The 27,397-nt window shown below is 41.1% G+C and overlaps 1 protein-coding gene across 2 annotated transcripts in view; it reads left to right on the top strand.

Annotated features, from left to right (window-relative positions):
- Window positions 1–27,397, top strand: part of USP24 (ubiquitin specific peptidase 24) — a 74,211-nt gene that overhangs the window by 43,941 nt on the left and 2,873 nt on the right. For both annotated transcript variants that reach the window (XM_083742730.1, XM_083742731.1), the window contains exons 32-66: window positions 42–137; window positions 256–484; window positions 714–873; window positions 1,031–1,186; window positions 1,452–1,522; window positions 2,039–2,199; window positions 2,979–3,040; window positions 3,858–4,049; window positions 4,838–4,955; window positions 5,917–6,061; window positions 6,303–6,422; window positions 7,466–7,591; window positions 8,112–8,210; window positions 8,318–8,400; window positions 9,833–9,974; window positions 10,440–10,559; window positions 10,978–11,198; window positions 11,880–12,004; window positions 13,106–13,247; window positions 14,222–14,372; window positions 15,178–15,273; window positions 16,509–16,612; window positions 16,713–16,826; window positions 17,427–17,523; window positions 18,562–18,678; window positions 19,184–19,276; window positions 20,068–20,170; window positions 21,605–21,726; window positions 21,891–22,004; window positions 22,922–22,987; window positions 23,344–23,410; window positions 24,469–24,550; window positions 25,160–25,235; window positions 25,326–25,412; window positions 26,341–26,451. In XM_083742730.1, coding sequence (XP_083598856.1) covers window positions 42–137; window positions 256–484; window positions 714–873; window positions 1,031–1,186; window positions 1,452–1,522; window positions 2,039–2,199; window positions 2,979–3,040; window positions 3,858–4,049; window positions 4,838–4,955; window positions 5,917–6,061; window positions 6,303–6,422; window positions 7,466–7,591; window positions 8,112–8,210; window positions 8,318–8,400; window positions 9,833–9,974; window positions 10,440–10,559; window positions 10,978–11,198; window positions 11,880–12,004; window positions 13,106–13,247; window positions 14,222–14,372; window positions 15,178–15,273; window positions 16,509–16,612; window positions 16,713–16,826; window positions 17,427–17,523; window positions 18,562–18,678; window positions 19,184–19,276; window positions 20,068–20,170; window positions 21,605–21,726; window positions 21,891–22,004; window positions 22,922–22,987; window positions 23,344–23,410; window positions 24,469–24,550; window positions 25,160–25,235; window positions 25,326–25,412; window positions 26,341–26,451 — 4,168 coding nt within the window. The remainder of the gene's footprint in view (window positions 1–41; window positions 138–255; window positions 485–713; window positions 874–1,030; window positions 1,187–1,451; window positions 1,523–2,038; window positions 2,200–2,978; window positions 3,041–3,857; window positions 4,050–4,837; window positions 4,956–5,916; window positions 6,062–6,302; window positions 6,423–7,465; window positions 7,592–8,111; window positions 8,211–8,317; window positions 8,401–9,832; window positions 9,975–10,439; window positions 10,560–10,977; window positions 11,199–11,879; window positions 12,005–13,105; window positions 13,248–14,221; window positions 14,373–15,177; window positions 15,274–16,508; window positions 16,613–16,712; window positions 16,827–17,426; window positions 17,524–18,561; window positions 18,679–19,183; window positions 19,277–20,067; window positions 20,171–21,604; window positions 21,727–21,890; window positions 22,005–22,921; window positions 22,988–23,343; window positions 23,411–24,468; window positions 24,551–25,159; window positions 25,236–25,325; window positions 25,413–26,340; window positions 26,452–27,397) is intronic.

Below are 27,397 nucleotides of genomic sequence, written 5' to 3'. Positions count from 1 at the left end.
GTTTCTTGTCTTAATTAAAAATCTCTAAATTTATTTTCCAGTTTGGTGGTGAATGTTATGCAGAGAGACTCCATCCCATCAGAAGTGGATTATGAAACAAGACAGGGAGTTTATTCAATCTGTCTGCAGCTGGCAAGGTATGTGATTGATTTTTCAAAGGTAGATATGCATGACCCTAATCTGCTCAGTGTTTGATCTTCCTAAGGTACATAGAGCCTTCACTGTTCAAAACAGCACAATTCTTTTTACGTTTAGGTTTTTGCTTGTTGGGCAAACCATGCCTACCTTTCTTGATGACGATATTGTTAAACATGGAGTGGAAACACTATCGTCACGCCCATTCCGTAATGTGAGCCGGCAGACTAACAGGCAGATGTCAATGTGTGGAACCCCAGAGAAGTCCTCTTACCGCCAGCTATCTGTTTCAGACAGGTCCTCTATCAGAGTGGAGGAGATCATTCCTGCTGCGCGGGTTGCAATCCAAGTAAGTAGGTCTAATGTGGCAGCAGTAGCCCTGCTAAAGGCAGAGCTCAAACATCCGCTCTGCAGAATTTTAGTACCTTTTTTTTAAAAAAAAATGCCACTCTGCCAGAAAACCAGAGTTTTTCTCCTGTTTCCAACGATGTTCCTTGGATTTGGTGTCACCTGTAAGTGCTTTTCTGGCCTAACACATTGGTATCTTGAACAAGAATTCTTTTTTTTTCCTCCCCCAGACAATGGAAGCAAATGACTTCACTTCCACAGTTGCTTGTTTTATGCGACTCTCATGGGCGGCTGCTGCAGGGCGGCTTGACCTGGTGGGAAGCAGTCAGCCGATCAAAGAAAGCAACACGCTGTTCCCTGTTGGCATTCGTAACCGTCTTAGCAGCTCAGGTACGCCACTGACTTAACAGAATTGAAACAGCTGAGATTTGGCAATGACCTCAGCTCTGTGTTGCTCATAAGACTTTATCACAACTGTAGCTGTTCATTCCTAACTTGAGAGATCTACACTTCTTTTAATCTTTTGTCACTTGTTAACATATTGCAGGAAGCAATTGCAGTTCAGGGAGTGAAGGAGAACCAACAGCTCTGCATGCTGGGATCTGTGTGAGGCAGCATTCTGTATCCACCAAAGATGCACTGATTGCAGGAGAGGCCTTGTCTCTCTTAGTTACATGCCTACAGCTCCGCAGTCAGCAGCTAGGTAGGTTTGAGAGAAGTGGATGAAGCTTTTCTGTTGTTTCCTGACCCTACATACAATTGAGCCACAAAGACCCAGTCCCAATTTGTTACCATCCAACTCTGTTTTCACTTTCTCTTATATCTGGCACCCACATTTTACTGTAACGCCATATAACGCTAATGATTCTATTAGATTTTCCCAATGATATTTTAATACTAGGAGTATTAAGTACTATAGTGCTTTCTCACGAAAGAAATTGTGACAATCCACATTGTGTTTTTCTTAGGATCTTTTTACAACCTCCCTTGTGTTGCTGACTTTATCATAGACATACTACTTGGCTCGCCAAGTGCAGAGGTAAGGTGCTTGCATTTATATTCAGAGCAGCTCTCTTGCAGAGAGCAGGGCATGTTCTGCCCTGTAGCATGGACAAAGTGCTCGTGCCAGTGGCAGCTGAAAAACATTTGCTACAGATGAAGTTACTTAGGCTGTGCCACTGACTTTCAAGCAAGCAAGTTCCTAGGATGAGAAAGCTGTGTTCTTTAGAGGACTGGACATATGGGAATTAAGCATTTTTATCATACTCTATACAGATGTGCCAGTTTAAAACTGAAACTAAGATTTGCCTCAAAAGCAGCAGTGGATTGATGACATTTTTTCCTGCCTCAAGTGAGCAATTGGAGGATGACAACCAATTGGTGCTGTCCTAGTGCCCACTTGAGAAAGAACCTGCATGGTCACTTCTGTTCCTTACATGCTTGCCTGTCTCAGCTAGCTTGGACAAATTACGATAGTAACTTGGGTGTTTTAAGAGTTTTCTAAGACAGTGGTATTAGGTTTTGTGATCTGACGTGTGCTTCTGCCCTGTTCCAGATTCGTCGTGTGGCCTGTGACCAATTGTATACCCTCAGTCAGACAGACACATCAGCTCACCCTGATATACAAAAACCAAACCAATTTCTTTTGAGTGTCGTCCTTACTGCTCAGCTGCCACTGTGGTCACCTACCAGCATCATGAGAGGCGTCAACCAGAGGCAAGTTGGAGGCATGTTTGTTCAATAGAGAATGTAAGAATTAAAAATAAGCATTTGTCTTAAATGCTTATTTAAGACAAGTGCAGTAAAAACTTGTGAAACGGGGGGGAAAGAGTGCTAGAAGTGAACTGAGAAGTTATGATTTCCCCTGTGGTTGCTTGAATAGGAATTGGATAGCCAGGAATTTACTGAATCATAATGCAACACTGAACCACAATCTACCCAGTACAAAGAAAGGATAAACTTCTGGAGGCAGAAGCATCAGCCAGCATACTATGCTAACTTACTTTTAGATTTGTTGATCATAGTAAATGCACAAAAAGCCAATAGTGCTGTGGGGTTTTTTTGTGCTGTTTAAAAATTACATGCATGCCAATAACAAAATTTCAGTCTTCTTCCTGTTACCATTAGATTTCCAATAAGAACATAAGCATCCATCATGTTGAATGTGCAGCAATGTTTGCTTTAAAAGTTAAACATTAAATATGAACACCAAATCCTAGATCTGCTTTCAGAGGAGGGGATTTTAAGCTGATAGCATTTCAACATATTATTCTGGGATGAATGATGATCATCATTACAAACAATTCACTACTGTGAACTTAAAATAAAAGCAAACCTTGGTTTTATAGCATAGAATGTAAGTCAACATGTTGGCTAGGTCTGAATAAACATCTTGCATGTGTACATAGTACCCAGAAAAGTAAAGGTTTCTGTAAATATTTTACATGCTTCTGAAATCCCCCCCCCCCGTATTAATTGCCTGAATTTGCTTTTAGGCTTTTGTCCCAGTGTACAGAGTACTTTGACCTTAGATGCCAGTTATTGGACGATCTCACATGTAAGTAATAGGAATCAAAACTGCTTGAAACTTAATGTACCATAAGAAAATGTCCCGTATCCACATGGTAAACAGTGCCATCGAAGTTGAGTCAAGTATTAATATTGATTGCGCTTATGGAGAGAGAGAAATGTGTTTCTCTTGGGTTCTTATCCTTCCTCCATTATTTGTGTCCTTGTAGTTCTGTGCAGGACTGTGTTTGCATGGGCTAAAAACACTGTTTCAGAGGTCAAGTGAGAGATCATCTGCCTCTCTCATGAACTGTTTGCTTGGGTCTTCTCTTTAGTTTTAGTGTGCAGTCTAATTGTCTCAAGTGATTAGTAGTTGACTCTGAGCACACAGGTGGATAGCAGTGCTACCCCAGCCAGATGGGCAGGGTATAAATAATAAAAGTATTATTATTACCATTTCCTACCTTTTCAAGACCATAAGAAACTACACACTACAACTACCATAGTGTTCCACTTTCTTGTGGATGGAAATAACATACAAGAGCTACTTTGGCTTTTTTCACATTGTTTTATAGAACTAGGAAAAGTGGGCAGGATAATGCTCTCGTGTTCTTTGCCACTAGGGGATGTATGTAGGAGTATGAGCAAGTGGTAGAAAGGCAGAAGAGCAAAAAAAAATGCTATTCGCCTTCATAATAACTATTTTTTTAAAAAAGGAACATTTACCTGTGTCTTGACATTTGATTTCCAAAAAGTAATTCTGTGTTCATTTTAAGCTAAATAATATCTTTTATATGAAACAAAATGTTAACCTAAGTTTGTCCGTCTGTTCTGTAGGCTTAACCCATGTGGTTTTTCTTCCCTAGCTTCAGAAATGGAACAACTAAAGATTAGCCCAGCTGCTATGTTGGAGGATGAGATCACGTGGTTGGATAACTTTGAACCTACCCGTGCAGCTGAATGTGAAACCAGTGAAGCTGACAATGTGTTGTTGGCGGGACATTTGAGGCTCATTAAGACCCTCCTGTCACTTTGCGGAACAGAGAAGGAAATGCTAGGTAACTTGGCTTTCAGTGCTTAGTTGTGTCATTACAATGTTAAACCTAGCGATTTCTTCCTCTCTGCTGAGATCGCTGAGGCTTCAGGTCACCAGAATTCCTAATTTGTCAGGTCAGGCTGCTTGCATCTGGTTGCCATGGGCAACAAGAGTTCTAATTTTCACAGTGGAAAGAGAATGGTTCTTCACTTCCTTTGTGGAGCAAGGCTTAAGCTTTCAGGCAAATAAGCAAATGCGGCAAATTTGGCAGCAAATGAACAACTATCTCTTAGGATAAGACCTGAGTGAGCAGAGGTTGTCTCACTTTCCTGCCTGCTTAGAAAATACTTCAAATAGCAGTGGTCTTAAATGAAAATTATTTGCTGTTTTCCACATTTGATTCGTAGTGCTTTGGTCATAAACTAGACAATTAGAACAAAAATAACAGTTTTCTTGGGTGAGGATAGCTATATGTGTAGCTTACAATAAAACAGGAACAGCATGTGATGCCATTTGATAAGCATTGCTTAGTTGTTTTAGTAAAGGGGAGGGGAAACTCTGGTGGTGGTGCTCTTTAAATACAGTGATAGCTGCTATAGTCCGGCTTGTGTTCCGCCAAGGTGAAGCTATGTGTTCTGACACTGGCAGCAGTTATCCAGTAAGACCTTTCTCAGCTCTGCTTCCTATGACCTGTTTAAGTGGAGATGATAGGAAAAGCATTATCCCTCACTGGACACCCTTTTCTTGCATGATCATTTATTATAAATCCTGTAACGGTCAACATTGAACATAGTGTTATTCCCTTTATAGGTTCGTCTTTGATCAAACCATTATTAGATGACTTCCTCTTCCGAGCATCTAGGATTATTCTGAACAGCCATTCTCCAGCTGGCAGTGTGGCTGCCACCCAGCAAGACTTTCATCCAAAGTAAAGAGTGCATGAGGACTTTTGTTGTATTAAACAAAGAAGCACAGAGGGCTTGGATCTACCATTCTTGAATAGTCAATCAGCTTTGTGCAGAATGGAACAATTTCCTTTTTTAAAAAAAGACATTAAAGTAAACTTCATAAGCAGTGCTTGAGTGTGCCGAGAAATTAAATAACTGAGAATAAATGTGGTTCCTGAGAGAGGCTATTAAGAAACATATTGAAATACTACTCAATTATAAATCATCTATATTGCTCTCATGTCCTTTATTACATTTTTAGAACATGATGTTCCATATCTGTGGAGAATCACATTTCAAATTCTTGAAGATTATTAAGCAATATTGTAAATGCTCTTCCAGAACTATTTATTTTTACTGTGCATAATTTGAATGGCTAGAGTTGGTCCGTTACAAAATCCAAAGGGCTCAGTTGTTTTAAAAAGCAAAGCTCAATCCCTCTTTCAGAAGCACAAAGGCATCTGAACAATTTATTGGACCATAGGGCCGGTGTAACTAACCCGTGCATTATCACAGTCCATAACTCCCTCAAAATGTTGAATGCCATACCCAGAAACAAAGAAATCGGGTTAACTGTTTTCGTAAATTTCTCTTATGGGTGTAACTTAACTTAGCCACTGAGCTTGGGATTTTATGCAGAAATCTAAGTACTTTTCTGCTTAAGTGTCATTTTATTTACATCCCGGAACCAGCTTTTCTTTAGGGGGGAATGATAAGCACACAGACTTTTTTTATTCCTTGCCTTCCTCTGCAAAATAAATAACATCCACTGGTCCAGGAAATAAAAATGCCCTGAATGGTTTTAAAATTGGACTGCACAGATGGGCATTAAACTTTACTTGGATTCCCTGTGGCAACTATTGGAAGTAGGTCATTTGATATATCTTGCTAGTATGAAAACTGAATATGCAGCACGAACAGATTCTTTTTGCTCCCTTCTAGGTGCAGTACAGTGAATAGCCGATTAGCAGCATATGAAGTGCTGGTGATGCTGGCAGATAGCTCGCCCTCAAATCTACAGCTTATTACAAAAGAGCTGCTCTCTATGCATCACCAGCTTGATCCAGCTCTTTCCAAGGAATTTGATGTAAGTGGGTTACTTCAATGGAAGTAAATTTTTTCATTCCTGCTATGTATATATGAAGCTAAATGTCAGATCTTCAGAATGGATTAAATAATGACAGTCATAGAATTGTAGCATTGGAAGGGACCATAATGAATACTTTTGGAAAGTCTCTTGGATATTCAGTTTTTTTAAAAATTATATCCATTAATGCTTTAAATCTTCTTTGCTACAAATTTCTGCTCTCTGCCTCCCTTTCTTCCAGTATCTCCCCCCTGTAGACGGTCGATCCATTTCAGGATTTGTGGGGTTAAAAAATGGAGGTGCAACATGCTACATGAATGCAGTCTTCCAACAGCTCTATATGCAGCCAGGACTTCCCGAGGTAATCTTTATTTACTGTTCTTAAAGCAAATTCTTTTGGGATACCTGTTAACTTCACACATATAGTATGGACTCTGGGAAGGAAGGAGTACTGAATCATGAAAATGGGCCACAACTCTGAGGTAAATCAAAAACTACCTAGTTCAGAAATTACAAGGCTGAGATTTATATGTAGTAAATGAGGGGATCTCTAACCTTGGTGGTAGGGTTTTGGCTCAGGCACATTTAGAAATCCAAAACTTTCTGGGACACCATAAAATGCGCATGTCACAGAATAAAAACTGTTGACGCTCACACAGGCAAAACACTTGTGTAGATGACAAAATACAGACAAAGCAAACATGCAGCATCCCCAGAAAAACACATACATCACAAAATAAACACAGTAAAAACCAGGCAAAACATGCATACCCCAACAGTGACAAAAGCATAACTTTGGAAATAATTAAAAGCAAGGAGAACACCCAGCCCCAAACAACAAAAGCAAATTGCACACAAACACAAGCACCAAAAACAGAACAACAGGAGAAGCCCACACACAATTGGTCCATCATCCCCGAGCCTCCCAGACAGCAGCAGGATTCCTTTTCTTCTCTGAAAAGGTTTGGAGGCTAAACACAGGGCTGGAGCTTGCTCGCCCTCTTTCCCCTTCCTTTGAAGAATACCTCTGGGCCCACCTGGGCCATAGTTGGAACACATGGGCATTTGAAGCCCAGGCTCTTGCTCTCCTTTGCTTGGAGGACAGATACGGGAGCCTTGTGATCTCTCCTCCATCCAGTTCCTATAAGGGGACAGAATGAATTCCAGTCCTTTGAGGTAGTGCAGTTTGGTGAGAAGCCTCAGTGAGGCCAGCCATGTGGCCCTACTCTTCGTCCCTTCCATCTTCCCAACCAGTATGCTTGTTGAAGGTGGGAATAGCTAATAAGGAAGCTTTGAGTGTGTTGAATATTAATATTAAGTACCTCTTACCAACTCCTGGCGAAACTGAACTGTTCCTCAGTGTGATGCATTTTCAATAACTTTCCTTGTCAATTGTTTCCAAAGGCATTGCTTTCGATTGACGATGACATGGACAATCCCGATGACAATGTGTTCTATCAAGTTCAGTCACTCTTTGGTCACTTAATGGAGAGCAAGCTGCAGTATTACATACCTGAAAATTTCTGGAAGGTAATTCTCCCCACCCCCAATTTTAACATGTAGATTTAGGTCTAAACATACTGAAATGCAGCAATACTAAAAGGGCTCTTACCTGTTTGAATGTACAGTCATACCTTGGTTTTCGAACAGCTTAGTTCTCAAATGTTTTGACTCCCGAATGCCGCAAACCTGGAAGCGACGGTTCCAGTTTGCAAACTATTTTTGGAAGCTGAACGTCCGATAGGGCTTCCACAGCTTCTGATTGGCTGCAGGACCTTCCTGCAGCCAATCAGAAGTCGTGCTTTGGTTTCCGAATGTTTTGGAAGTCGAATGGACTTCCAGAACTGATTCCGTTCAACTTCCAAGGTGCAACTGTAATATATAGTTCTCCCTATTGGTCACAATCCCGTGGTGCAGATCACTGGCATGTTCTCCTCTCCTTCCACTAGGAGGCAAGCTTTTTCCAGGGAACTAAGATGCATCTGCTGTTTTCCTTAAGAGTCTCAGTATCTTAAAGCAGTGACTCTATGGAATACATTTTATATTTTAGATCTTCAAGATGTGGAACAAGGAGCTCTATGTGCGTGAACAACAAGATGCTTATGAGTTCTTCACAAGTCTTATAGATCAGATGGATGAATACCTCAAGGTTATTTTTATGTTTGTTATGGTGTTATAATTGCACAGTAATTCTTTTCATTAACAGCCGCTTCATGTATAAGCCCGTTGCTATTAGCATTTTTTTATCTCTTACAGAAAATAGGACGAGACCAAATATTTAAGAACACTTTCCAGGGAATCTACTCCGATCAGAAAATCTGCAAGGACTGTCCTCATAGGTGGGTGAATTTTAACTAGGTTATTCCTAGTTACGGGTAGCCTACTTGGAAAAAAAGAACTCTTAATGTTAACTACTGGAACTACTGGAAGTACTTGATTTTCATCTTTGTTTAGTGCCATTCAGTGACTTCATTTTAAAGGAGAAAAATCTCTTGATAAGTACACTGCCAATTTCCCCCCTCAACTTTTTCTCTAGCATATTAGCATGATTCAGGCATGGAATTCTCCTTTCCACAGGCAGGGCCATGTCAGTCATTCGGCAGATTTCAACATTCCGTGGGATATGGCCTACCCAGTCCAAACCCTGCCTGTTCTACAGCAGCACAGAGCTCTTTCAAGGCTCAACCATTTCTATCCTCCCCTGGATTATGTGGGAGAGGAGCCCGATCACTTCTCAGTCAAAACATTACATTAGATTTCTAAATTAATTTCTCAAGCCTTTATAATTCTCATAGGCTAGGGTTTATACGAGCCGTTGCCAATTCTTCATTTCTAAAAGTAGAAATAAAACACATCAGCTTGGTTGCAAATATGGAAAACATGTTCCCAGCAGATGGTGTCTGACTGGGAAGTCTCTTTCCTACCCCTTTCCCAACCTAGTGCCTTCCAGGTGTTTTGGGCTACAACTCACATCATCCCTGATCATTGGCCATGTTGAGTGGGCCTGATGGGATTTGGAATCCAAAACCTCTGGAGGCTGCCAGGTGAAGGAAGGCTGCCATAGATCTGTTTCTGTGGCACCCGCCTCCCCTATCCTGTTTGACACCCCCACTCCCATTTTCTTGTCAATATGGTTAGTATTGCATCTGTAATTATACTACTTCTTAATTCTTCACAAATAGTAACCATGGTTAGTTTTTAAGCAGCAAACCCTCACCAGGATTGAAATTGCAGGGAGAATGGGATGGAGCCATGAGTCTATAGCCTGCCGTCTTACAGTACAATCCAAACTCAAGATCCTCTGGGATGAATGGGTTTGGTTCTGGCAGATTTTGGGCTTCCTCAGCTGGGGATATGCTGGCAGAAGTCTTTCACCCTGTCTGAGCCAGAGGGTTGCCGACAGAAGTCTCAAAAAAGGGAGGCATTCTGAGGGCCTGGCAGAGGTGGAACAGGGCAAGGAGAGACTTAGACCTTTTCCAAACCCTTGCATGTGGCCTCACAACCTGGCAGAACTTAGCCAGCAAAATGGGTGGTGTGAATCATATTCTTCCTTCATAGAGCTGGAAATAGGCTTAACTTAAGCCAGTGTAAATTAAGATTTTTCTACACTTAAGATTGCTCTGTAAACCATCAAAGGAGATGATAAGCCTCAAATCTGCAATGGGTTTGACTGTTAAAGATATTGCCAAAAAGAGACATCTCTTAAACCATGAAACAATAGAGTTGGTAGTATTGCAGTCTAACCCTTTTTCATTATCCAATTTGGTGTAGGTATGAACGAGAGGAAGCCTTTATGGCTCTCAATCTAGGAGTCACTTCATGTCAAAGCCTGGAAATTTCATTGGATCAGTTTGTTAGAGGAGAAATTCTGGAAGGAAGTAATGCATATTACTGTGAGAAATGTAAAGAAAAGGTAATGCTCCCCCCCTCGCCCCCAGTGACAGTTAAAACACCTGTGATATTCTAAGGGAGAGGCAACCAGGGTGTGTTAGTACACTTAGAGATCTAGAGAATGAGTCTAGTCCAAGCCCTCAAATTTAATGTGCGCTTGTTTTTATCACATTGATATTCTGCGCTTCCTTCGATGAGTACTGGGGTAGTGTATGTATATTGGGGGGGTCACTTCAGAATATTGGTGTCCTAGGCAAAGTAGAGACAAAATATTTGTATGTTTGAAAGTTTTTGCCTTTGAGAAAAGGCGTGTAGTAAATGATTTGATAAGGAATTAGTAGTTAGTCTTTAGAAAATAGTTTTCCTGCTCTTTGATTCTATCAACCTAAATCCATAATTGTAAGAACACTTCTCTGCAGTGAGCAGGAAGTATGCATTCCCTGATGCTAAAATGAGTAGCTGGAGGTGACTCTCTTCTGTTTTTAAGAGAACTACAGTAAAGCGGACATGCATTAAAGCTCTGCCTAGCTTGTTGGTGATCCACCTCATGAGATTTGGATTTGATTGGGAAAGTGGACGTTCCATTAAGTACGATGAACAGATAAAGGTAAGCACAGCTGCTCTTTACTTCTGTAAAGACATTTTCTGGAATGGAATCTTTCCTTCTCACCATTATTTATTCTGTTCCAAGTATGCATGTTGCCCACGGTGTATCTCTGTCCCTCTGATAGGCCTTTGATGTTCCCTGCCCTAACTACTAATAGTGCTTGCAGAGTTTCAAAAGAAGTGATTGTGGCTTGCTTTCTGAGTTGAAGTCCATAATCTTCCTCACTGGAAAAAATCGGAAGTTCCATGCTGAGTCATGGAAAAACAGATTTGCTCTATGACTCTGCATCCCATAAACTATTTCCTGTGTTCAACCTTTAAAGGTTAGGCGCCCTGTGTTTTAGGTAATTACAGGAGGTTTATAAACAAGTAATAGGGCTCAGGTTTAAATTTAATCGGAAGTGTTTCCTTTCGAACAGTTCCCCTGGATGCTGAACATGGAACCCTATACAGTTTCAGGAATGGCCCGGCAAGATTCTTCCTCGGAAGTTGGCGACAATGGGCGACACGTTGATCAGGGAGGTGCAGGATCCCCACGGAAGAAAGTGGCCCCTACAGAAAACTATGAGCTGGTTGGGGTGATAGTGCACAGCGGTCAGGCCCATGCAGGGCACTACTATTCCTTTATCAAAGATAGAAGGTAAGGAGATAGTCTGCTCTGGAGGGGCTCTACTAGTTCTTTGCTTGAGTACTTTAAAGCAGCTAAGACCATGCAGTGTTAAACCTGCAAACTCCCTATTGGCAAATGCATCATTTTTGTATAGAACTTTTTAAAGCTCTGTATGGCACTGTGGGTTAAACCACAGAGCCTAGGATTGCCAATCAGAAGGTTGGTCGTTCGAATCCCCGCAACGGGGTGAGCTCCCGTTGCTTAGTCCGTGCTCCTGCCAACCTAGCAGTTCGAAAGCAGGTCAGAATGCAAGTAGATAAATAGGTACCACTCCGGCGGGAAGGTAAATGGCGTTTCCGTGCGCTGCTCTGGTTTGCCAGAAGCGGCTTAGTCATGCTGGCCACATGACCCAGAAGCTGTACGCTCCCTCAGCCAATAAAGCGAGATGAGCGCCGCAACCCCCGGGTTGGTCACGACTGGACCTAATGGTCAGGGGTCCCTTTACCTTTACCTTTACCTTTATGAAAGTATACCAGAATGCTTGAAAGTTTTTGTAAATGTAATGGGGTAGCTCTGGCTTAAAACAAAACCAGAATCTTCCTTTCAAAGGATGTTTGTGACAGGAGGGATGATCTTTATAAAGTTTTTGAGGTTTTTAAGTCATCATCTTTGACAGTGAACATGGCTTGTGTTTCTGTGTGTTACCAACAGGGGATGTGGGAAAGGAAAATGGTTCAAATTCAATGACACAGTTGTTGAAGAATTTGAGTTGAATGATGAAACTTTGGAGTATGAATGCTTTGGCGGAGAGTATAGACCCAAAGTTTATGACCAGTGTAAGTATAAATTTTGTGTTCCATTATCATTTTTCCCTGCATTTAAATCGTACTCACTTCAGGGCTGAGTTACAGGATCACAGTTGCTAATGTAGATTTTCTAGAAAATGTGGAATTGATTTATTTTCTAGTGCCGCTAAATTGATGAGGGATCAGTGCACGTTTGGATTATTCACACTCTTTTTTTAAATTTGCACTTGGTTTATAAATTCATTTTATGTTATGCTGGAAAAATATCAAGGGTGACATCCAAACTTGCACAATCAGGTTGCCCTTTCCTCTCCTCCCCTTGCAGCCCCACTAAAATATGCTCTAGAAGATCCATCCAACCCATATTGTTCCAAAGATATTTTTTTTAAAAAATGTGGTGAAAATAAAAAGCTAACCAAAAAAGAAGCTTACATTATCTGTTCCAGCTCTTTCATGATAACCTGATTTCCTATAGCAAGGTTTTTTGAAGACAGGTTCAGAAGTCTCAACCTTTTGCTTAAAAGTTGCACAAATGTATGTGAAAGTTTGGCATCTGTCTTCAGAAAAATTTAATCATATTACTGACATACTGTATGGCTGCTGCCCTATTGTTTTTTATCCTTTTCATATGGCTCCTTAACAAATTGGGAACTCAAGAGTGTAACTGGTGTGTTCAGAGCTGCTACACAAATACATGGTTTTTCTACACATAAGGCATTTTCATGTAGGAAACAGCGTGAAATGTGTGTGTGATGTGTAGTGTATTGCTTCTATGCATGTACCCATAGCTTGGCAGCACATACACACACACACACTATGAAGCATGCATGCATTTTCTTGGCCCAGGGGTGAGGGGGACCAAAATGTTTGATGTGAAATGGAAGTGAGCCACCTGCATTTGGAAAATAAAATGCCATGGAAAATGTTATGTTTTTTTCAGCAGCTGTGTCTAATGACCACAGTTACTCCCCCCAACCCAAATTGCTTGTGGACCCCCTTAATCAGCAATTTATTCTTTCCCCGTTGGAATGTGTAGATTTCCATTAACAACTGCCTGAAAGTTGTAGTTAGGCCAGTATTCCTGCTGCAAGAATCAGGTCAGTCAACTATAAGGATATCTCTTCTTCGCAGCAAATCCATATCCTGATGTTCGCCGCCGCTACTGGAATGCCTACATGCTCTTCTACCAGAGAGTCTCTGACCAGAACTCGCCAGTTTTGCCAAAGAAAAGCAGAGTTAGCGTCGTGCGTCAGGAAGCTGAGGACCTGTCTTTGTAAGTTTACCTGCCTCTAACCCCGGTTATCTGATCCCTGCACAAGCAGAACATCTTGCTTCCCCTCCAGTCTCTCTCTCTCTCTCTCTCTCTCTCTCTCTCTCTCTCTCTCTGTGTGTGTGTGTGTGTGTGTGTGTGTGTTTAAGCTACTTAACCAGAAGCTTATTCCTTCCATGAGGGACCTCTGCAGAATTTATAATCTTCTGTTCAGAGGAGTACTCTTGAGGCTATAATTTGGTTACGCATAAGCTCAGGACAGCTTCTGTGTGTATGTTTATGACTAGGGGCATCCAAGACATTTAGGAGGTGGGTGCTGTATGAAGGAATAGGACTGTACAAGCTACAGTATTGAAACTTTTTAAAGATACAACCTTGAAAAAGTAGAACATAACCATTTGGGGGTGAATACTTGCACCATGAAACTCACATCCTGCTAAAACGGCCAAAAAACATTTAGTCAGAGAAACCTTTGATTTTCTCTTTACCTTGTTTCATTTTTCCCCACTAGCAGGAGGCTGGCCAGCTGACTCTATGAAGCCTATTTTCATTATGAAAAAGAAATGGTTCAGTTATGAACATCATTGGGTATTACAGATACAGCGTATTAGTAGTAGCAGAAGCAGAGCTGTGAGAGAGGGCTTGGCAGGTTGTTGAATGCATGGGAGCATCTGTTTAGAGCAATGTACTCAGCACCACAGCAGTAAACAGCCCTGGAGACCTGACGAAGGAGGAGAAGCTACACTGGCTTCTTAGAAAACACTGCTCCACAGCCTGCTGCCCTAGCAAAGGATGCAGGATTGTAGCCACAATCAGCCATATAATGAGTTCAGGCCTTCCATGCGCAGAACGTAAAGTTATGATCAAATGTGCATTGCTAGATGCACAACATACTTGAGAACTTTGGCTTTGCACTTTGTCAAGCAAATGGAAGAATATATTTTCAGAATTGAGCTTACGTGCGTTTTATTTCCTAGGTCTGCTCCATCTTCACCAGATGTTTCACCACAATCATCGCCACGGCCCCATAGACCCAGCAGTGACCGCTTGTCCATCTTGACCAAGCTGGTCAAGAAAGGGGAGAAAAAAGGCTTATTTGTAGAGAAAATGCCAGTTCGGATATATCAGGTAAACAGTGTTAATGGCAGCTAGATAACATTATGAAACTATCAGGTATTCACAAGCTCAATAGATAAAATTCTAAGTGTAATGGATATAGGTATATCTTTTACTCTCTGACTTGTTCTGGAGCAAAACAAAAATCAAAATTTAATCTCGTAGATTTAGAGGTGACACTTCATTTTATAGCTATTCAATTGAAGACCATTTCCTCATGTTGTAGGAATCGATAATAAATTAATCACAGTTTGTGAAGAAATAGTTCTCTCTTGTAAGCCTATATGTCTGTCATTTTCAGTGGACAACTCAATTGTAGCTGCCCCTTTGTGTATCTTTGCCAGCACTATAACATAGAATAATAGAATTGTAGGGTTGGAAAGGGACCCCAAGGGTCATCTAGTCCAACCCCCTGCAATGCAGGAATCTCAGCTGAAGCATCCATGACAGAAAATCATGTGAAAGTTTAGTTGCTGTTTTATGGCACTGTAATAAATGTGAGTTCTATTTTCTATTTATTTTGCTGGTAATTCTTCACATAGAATTTGCCATTAATCTCACTGCTGCAGCCCACTGAGCCTGATGTTTTCAGTGAGCCTTTCCAGTATGACTTGATTAGCTTGGTGATAATTACAGATAATTCAGCCCAAATCATGCCATTTCAAACATACAGCATGAGATATACATTGCTACTAACATCCTGCTTTTAATGATGCTTTTGTTTAAAAAATGTCATATTTTCTGTAAGAAAGATTTAGAAATTCTAAACATATCCTTGACTTTTATTTCTAAAACCAGACATGTATTGTCATTGCAGATGGTGAGAGATGAAAACCTGAAGTTTATGAAGAACAGAGATGTCTACAGCAGTGACTATTTTAGCTTTGTTTTATCGTTAGCTTCATTAAATGCTGTGAGTGATGAATTTTATCTTTCAGATACTAAGTGAAGTGAATTGCTGAGGCTCAGTGGAGCCAGAACAAGATAAACTGTCTTCAGTGGGAAGAGGGGGAGAAATTAAGACTATCCAGCAGCAAACTTCTTTTTAAAAAATGAATGCATTGTTGATATAGCATACTGTGGCCTCTTTGATTACTTAACTGCAGTAAAACATATGTTCAGTCTGTGATTATATCTTTTAGGGTGTTCATTGCCTGTGTGGGGGCCAAATAACAAGGTGATTTGTGGGGCTGCCCTCCACCAAGTTGGATCAAGCATCCCACAAAGCTTTATGTTGTCCCATTGTTTCTGTACTTTTCCCTCATATATCTATTTTTTCCTACATCTCTTTGCAAGAAGTGAGTCTGTCCAAAATGATGTTGAAGGGCTCTAGATTGTGTTTTTTGTCAAAGCACAGCAGTGTAGGACTTTTTAAGAAGTTAGAAGCTACTCACACACATATATGTTAGCTCCTGTGTTGCTCTGCTTTAACAAAGAAAACTGAAACACCAAAACTCTGCAGCCAACATTTTAGACACCCTAAGGCTGTATGGCTTATCGTAGGCCTGTAAAACCCATCAGAGGACAAAACCACTGGAATGAAAAGGCTGGTATGAAGCATTTAATACACACCTTTAATTATTGTATGAAGAGAAAAGGCAAGAGACAAATATCTGCTTCCCTCGCCCTTGTAAATTTCATCCACTTTGGTCAAAGGGAGTGGGGAGTTATACCATTTTTCAATTCTCCATTATAGTGAGTGGGAACCTCAGAATTTTGTTTACACAAAACCAAATCAAGTCAAATAGCAGGAAGCAATTTGAAAATGGATCAGAATTTTAAAACACATACAGTTACAAGGCAAATATTGAGGCCACTGCACACACTCATGGTTTGGTTTGAGCTAAAGAGGAAGTTCCAAAAAATGAGGAAAAGTTTGTGCTGGATTGCAGCTCCCAGAGCATAATCCAAGGGACGGAAGCTGTTTTCCCCCTTGCTTTAAACACCAAGGAGCTTAGCAGAAGAGTGGAAGTCACCAGACATTTGACAAAGCATTTTTCTGAAACCTCAGATAATTCTCTTTACCTTCTTGTGCCATCCTAAAACTATTTTGGCACCATCTCAGTTCCAGTCTGAAAACTGTGTTTAATAATCTTGTCAGAAAGGCCAGTACTTGTGGTGTTATGTGATGCACTTTCTTTTTTTTAGACAAAGTTAAAGCACCCCCATTATCCATCTATGGCAAGAGTAAGTTTACAACTAGCAGTCCAGTTCCTCTTCCAGACGTGTCTGCGAACCAAGAAAAAACTCAGGTAACACTTTTAAAAGCTTTTTAAAAGAGAGAAAACGTATATTTCACATATTGAAGTCTTGCTGACCTTTACTGTGATTGTTTTTTGGTGTTTTTTTAAGGGTTGACATAGAAGAATGGATTGCAACCATTGATGCTTTGGTTTCTAAAAGTTTTGAAGCTTGTCAATGGTTGGTTGAATATTTAGTTGAGGCAGAAGGGCGAGAGCTCATAAAGTAAGTATCAATATAAGTACACAAGTCTAACTGTTATATACTACTCGCTTATCTTCATTAGAGGCATGTACCCAAAAATTTGTATACTTGGATGAATAAGCCATATGAGAGAATGATCTACTTGTGGAGAGGCAGATAGCCTTTTAGATATACTTTCTGGCAGGAAATATAATTTATGACATGAATATAAAAATTGCTTGATCCATTAAGTGCACAGTGAGTCAGTGTGTGTGTGTAGGCATGTGTCTGCTCCAAATGACAAGCTCTGTCACACTGAACGACTTTCAGTGGAAAGCCTATCTACATTGCTTTAGGCAGTCAATTACTGCTTCCTTTTAATCTGTCTATTTTGTTATGGTATTAAGTCCTGCTGATTTGAAGAATTCCTGTCAGACGCACATAGAAATCATTTACATTCTATGAGGCACCTTCAGTTTGGCTATTAAGTGACCGTATCAAGTCTTTCTACTCTCAAAGAAGTGTAAATATTGGATTTCACACTTGAGTAAAAGGCAGGGATTGCAGATTTCTACTAGCACATGAGAGAGATGGATTCTATCACGCGCATCTTCATTTTTATTGCATGTGTGCATTTTTCAGGACTTTTCTACTGGAATGCAGTGTAAGAGAGGTGCGAGTTGCTGTAGCCACCATTCTTGAAAAAACCTTAGACAGTGCCTTGTTTTATCAGGAAAAGGTCAGTAATATGTAACTGCTGGTATGCGAAACATTTCACTGCACTTCAGAAAATTGTATTCTACTGCTTCATTAATGGTTTATGTTAATTGTTCCCCACCCCTCTGCCGCCCTTGCTCTTCTGTCGTATTTCTTTAGTCTGTCACTGCCAGAATCTTGTGACTAGTTTCAGACATTTGCAAATCCTATGGTTCTGTGATGGTTTTGTCTAAGTGCAGTATTAAGTGTTGTGAGAAACTCCTACTTGAAAAAATAAGTTCCTGTTCTTACGGCTGCAGAGATCCATTTGAGAATGTAAGGGCAACGTTTGGTAAAATCTCAGGAGGTGGTTGGTGGTCAAAGAAAGAGGCTTAAATGTCCTGCTTAGCTCCTTGCATAGACACGCACCAAAGTTGTTGTCGCTGTGCTCAATACAGAGCTTTTTAAGCTTGAGTGTTTTTACTTAAATTTGCTGGGCCAGTGGTCAGACTTGAAAGTGTTATAGACCTTCTATTCTAAGAGTGTATAAACTGACGCCCTTCTTAAATAAAGTTATTTTGTTCTAAGGATATGTGTGAGTCCTGAAATGTATAATAATAATAATAATAATTAATAATAATAATTAATTTTTATTTATACCCCGCCCTCCCCAGCCAAGGCCGGGCTCAGAGTGGCTTACAAGCAATAATAAAAACAAATTGAATGATTACAACTTAAAAACAAAATTAAAATACAACATTAAAATATGGAAACATTAAAATATTAAAATGTAGCCTCATCGCAGGAGGAGAAGGAAAGGAAAAAAGAAAGGGAGGGAGGGAGGGAGGGAATCAAATTGGCTCCAAGCCAAAGGCCAGGCGGATATGTAATAGAATTGTTCAGGGGGGTGTTAAGGAAGCAATGCCCAATGGCCAGCTGAACCAAGCTGCCTGGCATTTGTCTTAAGCAAGCCTAATAAATCCATAGGCAGTAGGTGCCTTTTGTACTTATTATTAAATGTGCCTTAATTAAATCCGCCTTCCTGATAATACAAGATCTTCCCATCTTTACTTTTCAACAGTTGAAAAGTCTGCATCAGTTAGTGGATGTGCTGCTTGGTCTGCTGGACAAGGACGTCCCTGAGAACTGCAAAAACTGTGCCCAGTACTTCTTCTTGTTCAACAATTTTGTACAAAAGGTAAACCAAATACTCACTCTTCCACTTCTCTCTTTATTTGCCCTATGTCCTAGGACAAATTTATGTTATGGGAAAACATTACCATTACCACATAAAGGTAGATTGTTTTTCTAGATTTCTTATATAGCCATTTAGAGTTTAAACCTGTTACAGGTGCTCAAATCAAGCCCTATTGACTGGAGAGCATGCCTTTCCCCAGGTGCTTTTCAATGGTCTGCTGCAGTCTTTAGGGCATGTGTTTCCAGCTGTCAGGACTTCCTTTGTGTTCAGGGCATCCTATTGTTAAACTGGTAAGCAAGCAAACCTGAAAGAAAAACTATCTGCAAATCACAGGGAATCTGGTGCTGTGGAGCCATTCAAAACCCTGCCAGTCAGTAGTATATAATTTAATCATACGTGCTTTTGGAAAGTACGAAGCATAATAAGGAACCATAATCTAAAATGTGCAGGCATGCTCTGCATATGGAAACAGATGTGACCCTATGTTCTGTTTGTCCTTTCACAGCAGGGTATAAGAGCTTGTGATCTCCTTCTCAGACATTCTGCCTTGAGGCATATGATCAACTTTCTCCTTGGTCCTAGCCGTCAGAATAACCAGGTAATGAGGTGCTTAATATCATCCAGTAGTCTAGGTAGAATATTTGTGTTGCCTTCAAGTTCATATACTCAGTTACAGAAACTACCCATTGGGATTAAAACCACTGTGAACTCTGTCTTCCGATTGCCACCACTGCTCCTGTACCTGAGAGCCCAACAGAAGCAGCCAAGGAAATTTAATCTGTGTGCTCCTCTTCCCCCTGCAATCATATGTGCAAGAAAGCAGCCAGACTCCCTGCAGCTGCTTCCCTTGGCCCCAGCTCTGCGCTGCCAGCAGCATTTGAGGCAGGAGGGAGGCAGAGCCATGTGTCTGGCCTGCCTTGGCAGCTGCTGGTACTGACTGCCTCAAGCCTGTAGGTGATTCAGCACAACTCAGCCCCGTTCTGAACTTGGTGCATGCATTGCTTCTCCCTCTTGGAACACCCTGCCCATTGTTGGGACAAGTTGCTGATAGAAGGCTTTTTGCATTAATCAAACAGAAACGGGTGCCTACTTGCAGCATAACCCGATTCATGGTGCGATATGCCTAGGTTCTGCTGTACCATAAAACTGAGTCTACCTTGGAAACTCAAAATGAGTTTTCCATATAGCACTCTATACTTTGCTACTAGGATATGAACACAGTTGCTGCTTACTTAAAGCAAGCATATGATTGGTTTTAGAAATGCTCTTCCCTTAAATAAAAGAAAAGAAAAAACACAAAACTGAAAAGTATGTGCAGGCAATGATGTTTAAGCAGGGCTTGCAAAATAATCTTCTACTCTTTTTTTTAATATTGCCTAACGAAAACAGAATCGCAGATGGAGTTCAGCACAAGCTCGAGAGTTTGGGTTCCTCCATAATACCGTGGCACTGCTTGTTTTGCACTCTGATGTCTCATCACAAAGGAATGTGGGTAAGTATTTTATTTCACAAAACTAAATGGCCGCTGTTAATAATGCAGCTTGGCAGATCTTCAGTAAAGAGATTAAACTTCCTCAGTTTACCCACCAAGAGCAACTCCTGGTTTTCAGTGACTCTTTGGAAGGAGTGTACACCAGCCACCATATTCAACTTTTAATCTGCAGCTTTGGGAAGCAGCCTGATCTGTTTGGAGCCAGTCTTTCCAATTCAACCCATTGTTATTCAGAGCAGAGCCAATTTAGATCTGTTAAAAATTAAGCTCTGTTTTCTCAACCCCTTCATGATAATGGGGAATCTAAAAACAGCTGTAACTTTCTTCCCTTTTCACAGAAGTGGGTTAAATTTGCCAGTGGGTCCTTGCTTGGAGGACCCTCCAGAATGGATTAAGACTGCAAACTAGGCATTTATATCCAGGGAACACCTAAAGGTTAGATTCTTTTCCCATCAAAGGACAAGTTATACATTTTTTCATTTTCTTCCAGAATTGGGTGAAATTTGTATGCACAGTCACCCTTTCTGTGAGGGAATGAAGCTTCACAGCGCTTCTCCCACAAGGACAGACTTGACCATTTTAGGGTGGGCACACTAGGAATTGCGGGCAAAGAAAAAAGTGCTAGATTCTCAGGAAATATCGAGTGTGGGGAATGTCGCCCCTAGCAAAGACCCTTGTGCCCAAATGGTTGTAGTTAGGGGGTTGAGCTTCTGCCTCCCACAGACATTTGGAGGCAAATTCTCTTCTCCCAAGGAGACTTGCGTGGAAAGGGGTTGCTGCAAAACAACACAAATCCGTAGGAAAATGGGGTTTTCTCCCAGCAAGGACCTGTTACCATTAGGGTCAAAGGGCTGGTCTTCAGCCCCTTTCCCACTCACTTTGAGGCATACAATGGAAATCTTTCCATTCACTGCAAAGAATGAAACATGTAAAGAAATAGCTTTCAACCCCTCCTCTAAATATCTGATCGGAGTGCTCTGGGAAAAGAAATCAGTGTTTCAAAGCTAGACCTGTTTCTCAGATTCCACCACCTCTCCACCCTTCCGAGTTTTGGGAGTTTCCCCCAGTCAGCTTGACTTAGTTTCTGGGAGGCTAGGGGTGGGAATCGAGGGCACAGAGCCATCTGGAGGCACCATGCTAGTAGCACAGTCTGATGTGGGAATCTTCCTCAAATCACCCTGATTCACCTTGTAATTTGCAGTACACAGAACCAGTGCACACCCCTGCTATTTACTCTCTGCATATAAAGTTGCTACTAAAAAGGAGTAGTGGTTCAACTATTTTCTCAGGAGGCAGGCAGGTGGGGGAATGTCTCCTCGTATTTGTTCAGGAAGGCCGAAAATCACGTGGATCAGTTTTTGCTATCCTCTCCACCACTCGTCCCTCTGCGTGTTTCCTGCCTCCATATTTCATTTCATTTTGTTTATTTTTCAGCTCCTGGTCTGTGTGTTCTGCATTCACCCCTTAGCATTACCACCTCTGGGCCGCTCCTGGCCCTCCATGAAGAAGTAGAAGCTTTACTGTTCCTACCTGAGGGGAAGCCTTATTTAATGGAGGTAAGGTACTGTTTTAGGCCTATAAATTATGAGGCTTGGGTTGTGTCTTAAATGTGAAGAACATTTAAAAAGAGCAAATCTACGAGCTTACCAAAGCTGGATTTTTTATTTTTATTTTAAGAAAGAACGCCTGCCTAATCTGACTCTTTGTGTTTCTTCATTAGGTGATGTACGCATTAAGGGAGCTAACTGGATCGCTGCTGGTCCTCATTGAGATGGTGGTGTACTGCTGCTTTTGTAATGAGCACTTTTCCTTTACCATGCTGCATTTCATCAAGGTAAGGAGAAACCAGTCAGGGTACACGTTCAAAACACGGCCTGTTCTACGTTGGTGCCTGAGGTGTCTGTGTCCGTAGCAGCTCTGTGCAGTACAGAATCAAATTGCCTGTTGCAGAATCTCCATATTGGCAGATGCCAATTCTTCAGAATGAAAGAGCTTATTTGCACTTCACTATTGTAGCACATGAAAAGGCTCTGCAAAAAGGTACGAATAGCCAGAGCTTCTGGCATATTCCTCCATTCATCCATGCGCTCCATGCATGCATATTAATTTCATTTCTATCCCACCCTTTTTGCGAAAGAGCTGAAGGTGGCATGCATGGTTCTTCCCTTCCTCAATCCCCACAACAACCCTGTGAGGTAGGCTAATTTAAGAGACTGCGACTGGCCCAAGGTTACCCAGTGAGCTCCATTGCCAAGTGGACATTTGAACCCTGGTCTTCTAGGTCATAGTGCAACATATTTCATATTTATAAATGTAACTTACTTGCTTTTACGAGAGCAAAACGCTTATATTTGAAATGGCAAAACAAACAAAAATTGCTTAGTTTCCAGGAAGCAGGAGATCTGTATGTGTTTTAGCCCATAGTTTGCACTCCTCTCACTTCTCTAATTTTCCTATTCTATATGTTTGGTTCCTGCTGCCTGTCCTCCAGCACCCTATCCTTTGAACCAATGCTCTTCAGAAAAAAATCACAAATAAAGAATTCTTCCCCAGAACAAATTGGGAAAAAAAATGTTTAAATGTATTTCTCTGATGACACAGGCTTCTGATAAAAGTGCAGATATCTAGCCCCCACCTTGTTATAATTTAGGGGTTTTTAAAAATGCAAAATCATATATGAATGGTTATCCTAAATCTGATATTCATGTGCGTGTCCTTCCACCTGCTTAAATCTGCGTCTTCAACTTACAGAATCAGCTGGAGACTGCTCCACCCCATGAATTGAAGAACACCTTCCAGCTTCTCCATGAGATATTGGTAAGTGAACACACTTTAATGACAAACAGGGGTTTTTTTGCTTGTTTGTGTTACGCTGTTCACTCAGTCGATAAGCATTGGAGTATAGATGCCAAAAACGAAACTAATTTATACAACCAATTTATACAACCAGGGATTTTCCCTTATCTGGTTTTTGCAGTGTCATAATATTAGTTATCTTGCTAACATAACAATGGATATAATCTAGCCAAGGTAGAATCAAGAGAAAGCCCTTTTTTGCAGGCAGAAGTCCTTGTACTAGTGGAAAGACTTCATTGGGTACAACCAAGAAATGTATAACTATACGATAGATTCCAAGTGTCTGTATAAACTAATTGTTCTGTTCCTTTTCGCAGATTATTGAAGATCCTTTGCAAATAGAGCGGGTCAAGTTTGCATTTGAGACTGAAAATGGATTGCTGGGTGAGTAAACCTGCTGTGAGGTGTTAATGGATCCAAAGAACCTTGTAGGTTCTTATATGCATGCAAAAGAGGATTTGTTTTTTCTCATCTTCCTGGCAAATCACTTTGAAATTGTGGGAAACTTCCAAAACAAAAATTGGCAGTAAGAAAATCAATGGCTTAAATCCAGTGGTCGCACAAGTGAAAGGCAGGTTGCACAAGCAATCTTCCTCTTCTTTCCACCTGAAAACTCTCTTGGGGGTGATGGGGCTATGTGATACAGAGTGGCAATGCAGGAGAGGTGAATTTCCCCCTTCCAGTGACAACAGTTCAGCCCCACCAAAAAAAACCTCTGGACAGGGTTTTCATTTTGTACAGAAGCCGGGGGGGGGGGGGTGGAGATCATTTGCGTAAGCAGCCTTACACTTCCACAGCTAACGGATAGTGCCCACAATTTCTGTCCTTGAATATATTCAAGTGAAGAATTAGAAACAAATTTATGATGTGTGAATTCAAAAGGAGCTATTTTTTATTGTGAAGACTTGGTTCATATAGAAACAGAAGCGCTTTTTATCATTTTGACTACTACGTCAGAAGCAGGTAGCATCAAAAGAACAGAAATCCTGTAGGTAATGGGGGGGGAGATGTTGATAACCAAGTTTCATCATCTTTAATTGCTCTATTATAACCTAGGTTGTAATCCCACAGCTCATTGCATGTTTTAACTAGAAAGGGGGTCTTGACATTTTGTTGTTAAGTAAGACATGAATCATAGGCTAAATTCATACATTGCACCAAACTATGCTTTTGTCTAAGTTAGTGAACCGTAGTTACAGCTATTGTCTGCAGAAGCTGGTGCTGCTCAATGAAAGTGAGAAATATTTATGAAAAACTTCTAGAAATGATGGTTTGTCTGTGGAACGTTTTGAAACTACAACCATGGTTTAGATTCTACACTCTGATTAGTGGTCTGACATGAAGCCCAAACTAGGATGTAGAATCAAATCTCCCTGCTTTATGGCAGGGCCCACTCCTGAAGTCTTTAATACTGATTAATCTCCTTTCTTTTTCTTCAACAGCACTGATGCACCACAGTAATAACCATGTGGACAGCAGTCGCTGTTATCAGTGTGTCAAATTCTTGGTCACTCTTGCTCAGAAGTAAGTATAACACTCAGTGAAATGGAAGTCGGTGTGTTCTGTTTGTATTAAGTCACATGATTATAAGAAGCAGCTGTGTCTTTGCCAGTTCTCTTTTATCCTTTTTTAGGCCCAAATAAAATGTGTAGGATCCATTTATAATCTAGATAAAGGGTCTGCTTCTTGTGAACCTGTGATCCAGGAAAGACTAGTTGTTTGGATACCTAAAGAATGTTCAATGCTGTGCCTTCAGTTGCATTGTAATAGTAGCAGGCTCAAAAAAACCACTGTACAGAACAGCAAATATGAAGCCCGTGCTGTTTGAAAAATAGTGATGTTCTGTCATCTGTAAAATCGTCCTGTCACTGCAGTGCATCATAGCCGCTCAGCTGACTGACTGTGACAAGAAAGAATTGCCCCGTGTGACAAGGAAGGAAAGGTTTTGTAAACTGGAAGAATTTGTACTTTGGAGACGTTCTGAAACATTGGACTCCATCCTGCTCTGTATTGTGGCACACAAGCAAAGGCAGTGAATTTCACCGCCAGACAGTTCATAAAGTATGAAAAGGGAATGTGATCCTAAATTACCTTTAGATAAATAGTTTTAATAATTTGCTTTGGATTTCAAAGGTGCTCTGCTGCTAAAGATTATTTCAAGGAGAATTCCCATCATTGGAGTTGGGCTGTACAGTGGCTTCAAATAAAGGTAATTTAAACCCTTTCGTTACAAAAGTTTATTCACGTGGCTATAGTACTGTTCCAGTTTCCATTAATGGATGCTTTCATATTTCTCTAGATGTCTGAACACTACTGGGCTCCACAGAGTAATGTATCCAATGAAACCTCAACTGCCAAAACCTTTCAGCGCACTATTTCTGCACAGGTCAGCCTAAATTTGACACTATTTACAAAGAATCTCTGTGGGCTGTAGTTACCGTGTGTGTGTGTGTGTGTGTGTGTGTGTGTGTGTGTGTGTGTGTGTTTATACAAATATAATGAAAATGGTAATGCTGTCTAGCATTTTTGCTGTCGTGTGCAGAACTCTCCCGTCTAATTACTATGTAATATTGGCCGATGATTGCCAAGTTTTATTTATTTGTGCACAGCATACTTGGTGCACAAATGCTGCAAGCTACATGCGTGTATGCATACACTGCCAATCTTCATAGGCTTGAAATTCATTAGCATGGCTGATTTTTAAATAATTTCAAGTTTCCCATTGCTTTAAACAGTGAAACAGGGCTGAAGTGCCATAACTTTCCAGTTTGCTCTTTTAAAAAATAAACCTCATACGGCAGGGCTGGGGGACCTTGGAGCCCGGGAGCCAAATCCAACTCTCCTGCTCTCTCTGCATCTCCCCCTCGGCGCTCTCCCCAGGCCACGCTCCTCATTTGTTCTGCTTTTGCATTTGGAGTGCTTTGGCCCGTTAGTGTCCCTGAACAGAAGATGAAGACTGTGTGTGAACTAGCCGACTATGCAAAGGTGAAAGCTGTGTTTGTTGCTCCTCCCCTTTTGCTTCTGGCTCCGTCCTCCACTACCATGTGGTCTTCCAAGGTTGCGCAGAAGGGAATATGGCCCATGGGCTAAGAAAAAGGAGCCCCTGCCCTGCAGTATAGCAAGGGATTTTTGTTAAGTCTCTGATATGGTATCACTACCATGCTCTTTTTTAAAAAAACAAAAACCAGTTTGCCATATTTGAACCAGTGTCAATTTATGCCTGTTTGCAGGTACTGCATTTCTTATTCCTGGTGACCAGCAACATTGTGTAAAAAGTATTTATTTGGCTCTTAAGTCTTGTGGATTTCCTTTAGGACACGCTGGCATATGCCACAGCCTTGCTGAATGAGAAGGATCAATCAGGAAGCAGTAACGGATCCGAGAGCAGCCCAGCCAATGAGAATGGTGGCAGACATCTACCACAGGTAAAGGACAAGGTGGTTCTGAGTCCGTTACCTGCATGCTTGCTGCTGTCGGCTTCCTAATTGGCATTGCCTCTTCAAAGCCGAGTGACTAATACTTAGGAAATGGTTTGATTTCCGTTCACCGTTCTTGCTTTGCATAACCTGATGCTGAAAACTTTCGAGGGCTCCTACCACCTTGAATTCCACCCCAGAAGCTCACCTGTTTTATAATACGGGTTGTTTTCTATAGACAACCATAATTCCCATTCATGCATTCAAGAAGCTGTGAGAGTGCTTGCTTGACTTGAGAGTTTCGCAGAGATGGCTTCATATAGAAAGTCATTCGTGCAAGTAGCTCCCCACATGGTTTCAACTAGTTTTAAACCCCACCCAGTGCAAATGAATTGAGCTTGTGCATTCTTCTGTCAAAAACTGAAATGTAAACTTTTGTAAGCTGGGTAGGACCTTACCACCTGTCTTCCTCAAGAACCATGTGCAATGTTCTTTCTTTTAAAGGCCTTATTGCCCAGCTTGATTTGACTTCCGGCTAGTCTAGCACCAAAGAGTGATAAGCACAAAGCATCAGAATACTGAAATACGTAGGGTAACAGGCACAGAACAGTTTCACAATATAGCCAAGATAGGTTTGATACTAGCCTGGTTTAAGATGCATCAGTTTCTAAGCAATATAGTGGAGTTCTTAAGCGCATTACTTTCTTAGATGAAATTCACTCCCTCAGACTTTAAAGAACTCAGGCAAGAATTAGCTCTACCAGCAGCATCTTGGAGGCTTAATGTGGTTTGGCATACATTTACCATAGTGCGCCTTCCTGGTTACGCTTGTGCCATTCAGATCAGCAAAATAATTGCTGAGTAGTTCTAAATTGCCAGCTATGCGGTGATAGTTCACAGTGCCTGGGGTCTGCGAGGTACTGCCCATGATCTCCATAGCATCTTGAAACACTTC

The sequence above is a fragment of the Podarcis gaigeae genome, assembly GCF_964106915.1.
Source record: "Podarcis gaigeae genome assembly, chromosome: 6".
NCBI classification, from domain to species: domain Eukaryota; kingdom Metazoa; phylum Chordata; class Lepidosauria; order Squamata; family Lacertidae; genus Podarcis; species Podarcis gaigeae.
The sequence above is the reverse complement of the archived record's forward strand: the minus strand, read 5'-3'. Positions and strand labels throughout refer to the sequence as shown.